Raw genomic sequence first — 10,966 nt, forward strand, 5'->3', positions numbered from 1 at the left:
ATGTTTACACTTTCAGCCTCATGAGAACGTATTAGTTTTATCTAACTTGACGATTTTTACTACAAATTTACGTCAGACTAGTCTTTAAAAGGATGAATAGTTTTTGTTTAATCGTGAGAAACTTTTTTAAAAAGTAAAAAATTCCATTTTCCATAAAAACTAAGCGAGTTACGAAAACATGCCAAAAAAAACAATTATTCATCTAAAAAGGATCTACAACTTTTTCCAGTCAAACTGTGCAACATTTGAAAAATGTCTAAAAAACCAATTGTTGCTTTTAAGAAGATCTATAAAGTTGCCTCTAATTTTTTTTTGATGTTCTTTCAAACATCGAAACTGCTATTGTTAAATCTAAAATTTTAATTTAGGGGCAAAATGAACGAGATAAGAAACAGAAATGTAGAAAACAAATTGTTACTTTTAAAAAGACCTACAAAAACATATTTTTCACAGGAAAATGTTATAATAACTAGAATGTTAATTATTACATATATTATAAAATAATTTAATAAATAATAATTCATTCGTTCTAAAAATTAATAATGAATTAAAGAATACAATATCTATATATCATTTTCGAAAAAAAATTAGGATTCATTTTAATGAAGATTAAGCCAAAGTTGGATCAGAAAATTTGTATACGGGTGCAATTTTTTCAACGTATATAGAAATACTAAAATCTGACTTCTGTTAAAAAATTGTTTGTAAGTAACACTGACTATTGTTAATAGTTAAACTTGTTTCGCTCTTAAGCTTCTCAGGTATATAACGTGAGACTTGAGGGAGAAATACATTCTGAGACATACCTTTGTTAAAAACCAATTATTCTTAGAGAAAATATAAAACATTTGCTGGATTTATAAAGAAATGCGAAAATATTCATTTTTGTAGAACAATGATTTATAATAATAATAATAATTTCATATATCTTCACAATTCACTGTTGCATTGGAGATAAAATACAGGAATTTTAGTACAAAAAATGTTATTCGATCACTCAAACTTTTTGTTGTTAAATGATCCACTTAATTTGTTTATAACTATTGAGTTGATTATTACCACATTTATTTGTATTCTGTGAGTGTCTCTCCATGCCTTGAAGTCGTTTTCTGATATTTGTAAATCGCTGCTGAAGAGCAAAAAAAGTGCGAGATTCGCCATTTTGCCACACTTCGCTTTAATAAATTAATTTCAAAAAGGGTAAATTCAAAAAGTATGCTCCCTAGATCTCTTAGAAAATCTAATTATCTTCAAACAAAAGAATTATTGTAAATCCGGTGCAAAGGAAAGACTCTAGACTTTTTTGAAAAGTAAATTCCTCTAATTTCAAGGAAAATGTGTGGTATAAAATAAGGATAAATTAAATAATTTCCAAAGTGATTGTTAAATTAAGGATACTATGGATACAGAGAAACAGGGTTCAGAAAAAATATATGTTTAAGGTCACATAGAAAATCGGTCCGATTTTGTTAGTCCTAGAAGTGTTTGCCCACGCAGTTTCTTCAGGGGCAGATTGAATGACGGTTGCGACTCTCGAGGCGAGCCTCGAAAGGGCTGCAGTGGGCGAGTACTCCGTCGAGTATATTGCACAATAGTTTGCATTTCAATTGGAAAGGGTTCAGGCGGCCCTGCCGATTTACATTTCGAGTGCACCGATTTATTAACAAGGCCAGTGCGAGTTAACCTCCGAAACTATTGCTATATGGGACATGGAGTGTATACTAAATTAAGAATTGCAGTATTATTAATGATGAGTTATTCATGGTATTTTTTAAAAGAGAAAAGTATATTTTTAATGAAAAAAGAACTTTATAGCAATAACTATTTCATTATGGTTATGAAAAATGTAAAACACGACAACAATTATTTTAATCAACAATTTTATTTTGGTCCGAACATTATTTCTTGTGACCTGTTCCAATTTTTTTTTAAATTTTGGAATTTTAATGAACAGTAGCATTTTTTATCGAAAAAAATTATATTTTACTCCTAAACGTTAGCCCATTTTTTAATTAAAAAATTACTTGCAAATAGTAATTTGTTTATTTAAAAAATTTTTTTTTTTGAAAAACATGATTTTGGATGATTTCTGTTTTTAATAATTGCATGAAATCAAGTTAATAGAGAATATTTTTCTTAAAAAATAAACTATCATGCATTTAATTAGGAACATTAAACAAAATTTAGTAAAATGCAATAAGAATAAAGGAACAGTCAAAAATGAAATGTGTTAAATAAATATTTTTTGTATGTTTTAAATTTTAACATGCAAGATAATCAATTATCTTTCAGACGATTCATTGAATAATAATATTAAAATTCTTTAAAGTTTGATTGCATATTTTTTATTTTTAAATATACGTTTTTTGACTGAAATATTATTCACAAAATACTGGTTGTTGAAAAGGATGTATAAAGATTATTTAATTAAAAATGATAGAGCTTATTATTTTCTGTACAGTTGTAAACTAGCTACAATTATTAGAAAATCATTTTCCTTTCAAAGATTTTGAAAAAACCTTATAATAAAGGAAGATTAAAATGAAAATAAAATTTTTGGTGCGAAAATAGAAAAAAAATAAGAAAGTTAGAAATAGCTAATCTGCACGAATACAAGAATCTGGAAGTTTTAGGAGATTATTTGACAATGAACCTGATAAAAAGTTGAGTTATATTAAAAACAAATTAACACACAAGAAAATATTCTTATAAAACAAGAAACTTATCTTAAAAATTTCCCGCGTGCAAATGAACACCTGTCATTGGTAGCCACCTGTCGAATCAAACAGAGCAACGTGCCCCCTATCGAAAGATATATCGATATCTCGAAACCGTGTTCGATAGGCAGGAATGACGACGACGACGGCCGACTGATTCACTGACTGACGACTGCACCTATAGATATAGGTGTGGTGTGTACTATACTATACTGTATAGCCTGTTGTAGAGCCTGTATTGTAGTAGACGTTTTAGGCGGTTGACACACCGTCCGTTTTCAGCTCGCTCATGTATGTTCATACATTTATCGCGTGATTCAAGTGCACTCACAAAATGTTCGTTTTCTGTGATATTTCCGGTGTAAGAATCTCCATTCTCACATTTTTATTGGTAAGTTTACCTTTTTGCAATGCTGGCAATTTGTGTTTTCGAAACTACCTGTCGTGTCGAAGAGAAACTGTCACGAGGACCCACTGACACGCATTTGAGTATTGGCTAACAGTTGTTAATTAAATATTCCATATGGTTTTTCAATTATTGCCACTCTAACAAGCTTTTGACAGCCAAGCGCGGCTTTTATTAATGTTTACGCATAGTGACATAACCTACAAAGTTTGGCATATAACCTCAAAGCTGCTCCAATTAACATGATTAACATACGCATCCTATGTGCCCTATATATTCCATTTAATCAAACGTCATTTCTGAAAATTGGTGTCTTTAGTATTAGACAAATAAATTTATTTACATTCGCGAATGATTGTCAATCGTTAGTTAACAGCAGACTGATACAACTTAGGCATTCTTCCGCAGTGACAAATTCTTTTCAGCATTTATAAAGTATGCGTAGTACATTAATTTTAGTAGTATTTTTCTAATTTGTTGTTATAATTATTCAGTATTTATTTTAAAATATGTTATCAGGTATCCGTGTGGTGTAGCAGTGCAAATGGCGGTGCATTATCACTTACACAAAAGAATATTGATATGACATTAGGTGAGTGTGATTATAAAATATTGTAATCATTTATTTGAAAAATCCAATAAAGCACGCCTGTTTCATTGTTAAGTCATGTTTCATTTTTCTTGTCAACTTTTCACGAGATCTTCTGACTGCATACCCAAATTAATGCCATTTTGATTAAAGCTAATATCACTCTAAACTCATTTGAGAAACATGACAATCGCAATATTTCGGTAATATGAGGATTGCGTCAATGACACATTTAAAAAATTTGTCCTTAAAAATGTAAAATAATCGGAGTGATATGCCCTCATTCAACTTGCAACAATAAAAACGAGGATTGTTTTCTTTGATGATTCATATGTTAACTTTCCTTATCAAGAAATATGTTTATCTAAATTTTTCCTAGTTTTAAGACAAGACTTACAACCGAATAAGCAATATTGCAATTCCCTTTTTCTAATTATAAACATAATTTGAAACTTAAATATAATAAATATTGAAACAATATTTTCTTTTCAGCCTCAAATGAATTAGTGTTCATAAATTTTTATGCGGAATGGTGTCACTTTAGCAAACTTTTAGCTCCTATTTTCGACGAAGTCGCAGATAAAGTAAAAGAAGCATTTCCTGAAGAAGGAAGGGTAGTTATAGGCAAAGTGGACTGCGACGACGAGTGTAAGTATTCATTTCTTTATTGGTTACAAACAAAAGTTTGTGTAATTCATTACCATTTGTTTACTCGCCCCGTTTAAATGTATTTTTTGAATGTCACCGCGATTTCCTTATAAATAAAATTATCTTATCGGCATTGTCGTAACATATTATAGTACACTTAAGCTCGAAACAAGTAAAAAAAAAATGCAAATAGAAATATGCATCAGAGATTTTTCTTTCGATTTCCAATGAAACTATTGAAAATATTATATTTAACAATTAGAAACAATCGTCTATATGTGAATTAAATCACTTAGAAAGAAATGTGTTTGTTTCAACTGTTTTCTTGAATATTCGTCTTTCCGGAGAAAAAATTCATCGGTAGACAATTCTTTTTTTTTATTTTTCATTTCTGAAAGTGAATTCCCTTTTTTATTGAAAAGTCTGCTTTTATAAACAATTAATCTCTTTTAAAAATTAAAAAATAATTTAAAATTAAAAAATTCGACTATTTTACTTAAAATTTAATTATTTTGTTGAAAATTCAACTTTTTAAAAAGAAATTCATCATTTGAGATTGAAAATGTATTTTAGGTAGAAAAGTCTACTATTAAATTTTTGGACCAGGATTTATCTCTGTTTGGTAACAATTTTACTATTGGGTCGAAAATTTAATTGTTTGTTTGAAAATTCCACTATATTTTCAAAAAATTGTACTTATTGGGTGGAAGTTAATTATTTTTATTTAAAGAGTCTACTATTATATTTTGGGTTTAGAATTCACCTCTTTTGGTTAAAAATTCTAGTATTTGGTGAAAAGTTTAATTATTTTTTGGAAAATTTAACTGTTTTGGTGAGCATTATTTTTGGAGGAAAATTCATCTTTTCTGGTTGAAAGTTCATTTATTTAATTGAAAAGTCTACTATTATATGTTTTTGGTTTAGAATTCGTCTCTTTTGGACAAAAATAGTATTTCTTTCAAAATGTAATTATTTTGTTGAAACTTAACTATTTTCTGAAAGTCATATTTTTCATGCAATATTCATCTGTTTTGTTGAACATTTTTCTCTTTATATGGAAAATTCATTCTGTTGGATTCATAACTCATATTTTGGTAACAAATTTATCTTTCTTGCTTGCGAATTCAACTGTCTTCAAAAATATTAGTATTTTGGCCTGAAATTCAACTGGTTTTGATTGAAGTTTAACCTATTTTGTTTGAAAATGTTTTCCTTTGAAAAAACACGCTATTTTCCCTGACTTAAAAAAATGTTGGTCTGTGAAGTCTGATATCATATTTACAATAATTTATATTATATATTTTAAAATTGAATTATATAACTTTTAATACTTTACCAAATTTTCACAATTTCACAAGTAGTATTGAATAATAATAATAATAATAATAATTATTATTATTATTATTAATATTACAAACGCTTGAAAGTAAACTAGGAAAATGGAATTTTTGACCGAGAAATCCAGAAAATAGCCTGGTTTTTTGTAGTTTAAATAGTGAGTCTGTTTGGGAAAAATTAAATTAAATACAGAGGAAAGTGCTGAGAATTCGTGAGAAGATTTGGGAAATCTGGTCATATATGTCAATTAACATAAAAGCCAAACTCAGAAAAATGTCTTTTGCTCCTTTTTTCTGTATTATTTTTGCTCTTTTTTGGACGGATTAGTTTGTTATTTATGAAAACGATATTCACGAAATTTTTTATTTATTTATCTAGTAAATTTCCAATCATTTTATGGTCCTAAGTTTATACAGGGGTCCAGTACGGTGCATGAAAAAATTCCTTTCATTTCACTGTTTATTCTCGACTCAAAGGAAATTGGTCACGCTCATTTAAATTAAAAAAAAAATCGAACTCTTAAAGCTACATTCTTACATTCTTTTTATTTGGACTAATCAGATAAAAGCTGAACTTCAAATTAAAGGAAAATAAACTCTTTCCAATTTAAACTTTTAAAATTGATTCTCACCATTTTTTTCAATTGACGCGTATAAAATGAAAGTCATTTCAAGTTAGAAACATTGCAAATTTCACGATTTTTATTTCGTTTAAAACTAAACACCTTTTAAGTTAGAAATTAAATTATTGGTATTGTAACAAGTGTGAAATCAATAATTGTTCAATTGTTATACATACATCGAATTTCAGTACTTTTACTTACAAATAAAAGATTTAAGAAAGTTAAACAATTAAAATTCTAACGTTCAAAGTTGAAATTTAGCACTCTGAAATTTTATCGGTTGAATTTAAACTGGTTTCATGTTTTTATCAAAATCAAAGTATTATTTTGTTCTACCAAAATTTTCTTTTTATTCATATTAATATTTATTTTAGTAATTTGTATAAATGTATATTATTTTTAATCAACGTGCGATTGATTATTAATTTGAAGAATGAATATTTCATATTCAACATTTTTTCACAAGTTTAAGGACAATAGCAAAATGGAACAAATAACACATAAAGTAGCAATAACAATTTAATAGTACAATTAACCTTTTTTACATAATTGGTTTTTAATATACACTTCACTGAAAAAATTAGAAATAACTAAATTTTCTTGAGTTTATTTTAAAGCTAAATTTCTATATAATTTAATCGAAGTTCTGACAAAACTGTGCTGATTTTTCTTTGGACTCTGTCAAGATCTGAACTTAGAACAAACACAGGGTGTCTATACCGTACCTGGAAAACCTAGAAATGTCGGGGTTTTTTCTTTAAGTCAGGGAATTTTTTCATGAGCGTGCTTAATTTTTTTAAAATTACAATATAAAATCCAGTGACAACGTTTCTTCATTCCCAAAAGTAGCATTATATTATTGTATTTAACTATTTAACTGTTCTATTTTTGGTTAAAAATGGATCGTTTTTAGTTGGAAATTTAAGTATTTAGTTGAAACTGCATTTATTTTGTTCGAAATTTACCAGTTTGTTCGCAATATTTTCTCTCCTATTGCCAGAAAAATCTTTCATACTTAAAAATTTTAATCTTTTTTTAATCGAAATATCAATTAATGCATTTTTTGGTTCAAAATTCATCTTTTTTGGAATGAAAGTTTTTATTTTTTACCTAAAAATTCAACTATTTCGTTAAAAATGCATATATTTTGATTTGCTTCTTGGTAGAAAATTAATCTTTGAAAATTCACATTTTTTCGTTAAAAGTTAAACTATTTTGTTGAAATGTTATATTCTTTGTTTCAAATGTATCGATTGCAGTTGAAGATTTATAATTTTAATTGAGAATTCATCAGTTTGGTTGAAAATTTGTTATTTTTTTTTTTTGTTAGAAAACTTATAATATTTTTTTTTAAATCTAATTCTTCCATTTTTTGGTTGAAAACTGATCTTTTTTAGTTCAATATTCAACTGTTTGGTGGAAAATTGATATTTTTTAGTTGAAATTCAAATTATTGGTACTTTAGAGATACATTAAAGCAATAAATTGTTATATTTTCGTTATTACTTAATTCTTTAGTTAATTGATGGTGCTTACATATTTGAGAACATCTTGTAATATGAGTTTTCAACGCTTCCTAGATCAAACTTATTAATTAAATCCTTAAAAACTGAAGAACAATCCCCATTATTTATTATAAATTCGCGAAACTGTATACATATTTTGGGTTTATTATTCAAAAGAATGCAAAATATTTGAATAGTTCCGTACTGTGAAATATTATACCTGGAAAAAAACTTGAAATTGTCAGGGAATTTTCTTCGCAGATTTGACTAGACACCCTGCAATTAAGTTGTAATCATTTTCAAACCTTCGTCTTACCTTTCTAGTGTCTTTGTAAATTTTTAAACTAATAATTACGTGCGAAATTGAGATACATATATATCACAAGAGAAAAACGGGAAAAACTTTAATTCTGATCCAGGAATCCGGGAACTGAAAAATGAAATTTCGCTGCCCTCCCTCGATACGTAAAAGGTTAATACTGTTATTTGAAATAATATCTGCTATCAATCATTCAAATTTATGTAAATCTACTGTTTTTGATTTTTCTCGACATAGACATTTTAGTCGTTAAGACCCTTCTTGACAAATGGCTTCTTACACATTAAATTATATGAAATGAGAAGAATTTTTAAATGAAATTATTTATTTCAGCATCTGTAGCGTCTAGGTTTCATATCACTAAGTATCCTACCTTAAAAGTAATAAGAAATGGCCAACCAACGAAGAGAGAGTACAGAGGTCAACGTTCCACAGAGGCATTTGTTGAGTTTGTAAAGAAGCAGTTGGAGGATCCTATCAAGGAGTTCCATGATCTGCAAGAGTTGACTAAGCTGGATTTGAAAAAGAGAATGATCATTGGTTACTTCGATAGGAAAGACATTCCCGAATATCAAATGTTCAGACGAGTAGCCACGAATTTGAAGGACGATTGTCAGTTCCACGTCGGCTTTGGGTAAAAATATATTCTGCTTTTAATTTAATTATAAATCAATGACCACCAGCAGTAGATAAATAGTAGTCACCAATTACGTAACGCTTTGCGCATTGATGATGGATAATGAATTTTGATAAACGATAATAACTTTTTTTTATAACTACTATCGTAAGAAGGGTTTAAAAGATCTTCAAAGTCATCATCGATGTTTCAGTATTGCAGTCTGTAGTTTTGTAACCTTTTAATAATACGCTAAATATTTTCATTTAACAAGCAATTGCTCCAATGAAAACTGTGATTTTGGACCACTTATTCCCTCTTTGTAAGTAGTATTTTGCAAATAGCATTTTCCTTTCCGTACTCTCAAGAAAGCTCACGTGTTGGTTTCACACCTGTGTTTACCCTTCTGCTTAAACTTTCTGGAATTCCTTTCACAATCTTGTCTCATGGTTTCTCTAAACTTTTCTAAGCACCTTATGGCATTGGTAACATTTCGTTAAGTGTGAAAAAGACAGAATTAACCATACCGATTATTGACTAATACAATTAAACAAAGAGGTGGGATTTTCTCTATTTAAGTAAAATCTACATTTGTGTCTATCTGCACATTAAAAGTTAAATGTTAATTTGTTTACATCCAGGGACGCAAGCAAAGCTATGCATCCACCCGGCACACAAATAATTGTCTTCCGATCGGATAAAGCCCTTTCCAACGATGATGACGAAATTTACAAAGGTAGTTTGCAAAATTTCGACGAACTCAACATTTGGACTCAAGAGAAATGCGTGCCACTCGTGAGAGAAATTACTTTCGAAAACGCGGAGGAACTCACTGAAGAGGGATTGCCTTTCCTTATTCTTTTCCACGCACCCGATGATCTTGAGAGCATGAAACAGTACAAGGATGTAATATCAAGCACTCTGCTCGATGAGAAGCGTGAGTAACAAATTTAATTACATATACCTTGTTTCACGGTAAAAATATGTGGACAATAAATTCAAATTTCGGGGGAATTATGCAACATAGAAACTAGTTTTTTTAAATAAAATCACAATATATACCAGGGCGGCGGTCTACCTAGGAGAAGCGTGAGAAAGTTACACCGAAATATTTCCAGTATTTCATGATTCGCGCATTTTGTAATTCTTGAAAGTTTCCAATTAGAAAGTATTTCATTTTCGAAGTGTGTTTAGAATAATTAAACTTTAAAGCTTCACAATATTTCTCGCAGTATTTAAAATTTTGCAATTTGGAGTGGTGAAAATGACAGTGGCTTTTGCTTTGACAGAATCACATCTTTTAGTAAAAAAAAATATCCAATTGCTTAAAATGTCATTTGATACTAAATGATAACATGATATTTATTAATAATATATTTTTCGTTATTAAAATTTCTTTAATATTAATTTACAATTATATTTAAATCTTTGAGGTCTTGAAACTAAAGTTTTTTCTTAAAATAATTCTTATATTAATTTTTGGGGGTTTCTAATTTTAAGGTTTACAAAATTGTGGTTTCAAATTCAAGTATTCAAAATTTTAGTACGATTTCGCTATTAAATATTTCAAAATTTTGTATTAAAGACCTTGATAGTCTGTTGTTAATTAAATAATTTTGGATGTAAATGTAAACCAATTTCGAAATGAAAATCGTAAAATTGTACAATTTCAAAAAATGAAATGAAATCATAGCAATATTGTTTTGCATTATTTATCTTAATTTTTACTTTCCAATGTACGATGTTAAAATCGTTCGATTTTTAGTCGCATATTTAAACAAATAAGGCATTTAAAGTTGAAGAACATTTTCTTCGCAAAAGACTTGAAAGACTTGAAAATAAACAATTAAAAATAGTGTTTAAAGTAAAAAAAGATAAAAATGAAACCGTCGGTAATTTTAACTGGTTACAATTTTAGAGTTCCGAATTTTCATAATGAACACTAAATTTGGTATTTTTCCCTTTCATAGGTTTTAATTTTATAATTTAGATTGAATTGCTTAAATTGTGGAAAGTATTATTAGCAGTTTAAAATTTATTAATTTTTAAGCGATTTAAATTAACTTCAAATAATTGAAATTTGAAAGTGTTTGAGTATAAAAAGTTTTAAGGGCATGTGACACAGCTAAATGCCTATATTACCGACCACAGTTTTTCAGTTCACTGAATGTTTTTTTGAACCTCAGAACTTTTTTTGTAAATAAAA

At 28.2% G+C, this 10,966-nt stretch overlaps 1 protein-coding gene across 2 annotated transcripts in view; it reads left to right on the forward strand.

The window, feature by feature from the left end:
• The first annotated feature begins 2,875 nt into the window (after positions 1-2,875).
• LOC117174248 (endoplasmic reticulum resident protein 44) overlaps positions 2,876-10,966 on the forward strand; it is a 13,197-nt gene continuing 5,106 nt past the window's right edge. Inside the window, exons 1-6 of one of the 2 annotated variants that reach the window (XM_033363159.1) lie at positions 2,876-3,108; positions 3,643-3,715; positions 4,205-4,360; positions 8,478-8,778; positions 9,035-9,082; positions 9,402-9,697. In XM_033363159.1, the coding sequence (XP_033219050.1) occupies positions 3,052-3,108; positions 3,643-3,715; positions 4,205-4,360; positions 8,478-8,778; positions 9,035-9,082; positions 9,402-9,697 (931 nt within the window). In that variant the 5' untranslated portion in view covers positions 2,876-3,051. The remainder of the gene's footprint in view (positions 3,109-3,642; positions 3,716-4,204; positions 4,361-8,477; positions 8,779-9,034; positions 9,083-9,401; positions 9,698-10,966) is intronic. The other variant, XM_033363160.1, reaches the window with a different exon arrangement.

The sequence above is a fragment of the Belonocnema kinseyi genome, chromosome 6, assembly GCF_010883055.1.
Source record: "Belonocnema kinseyi isolate 2016_QV_RU_SX_M_011 chromosome 6, B_treatae_v1, whole genome shotgun sequence".
Classification (NCBI taxonomy): domain Eukaryota; kingdom Metazoa; phylum Arthropoda; class Insecta; order Hymenoptera; family Cynipidae; genus Belonocnema; species Belonocnema kinseyi.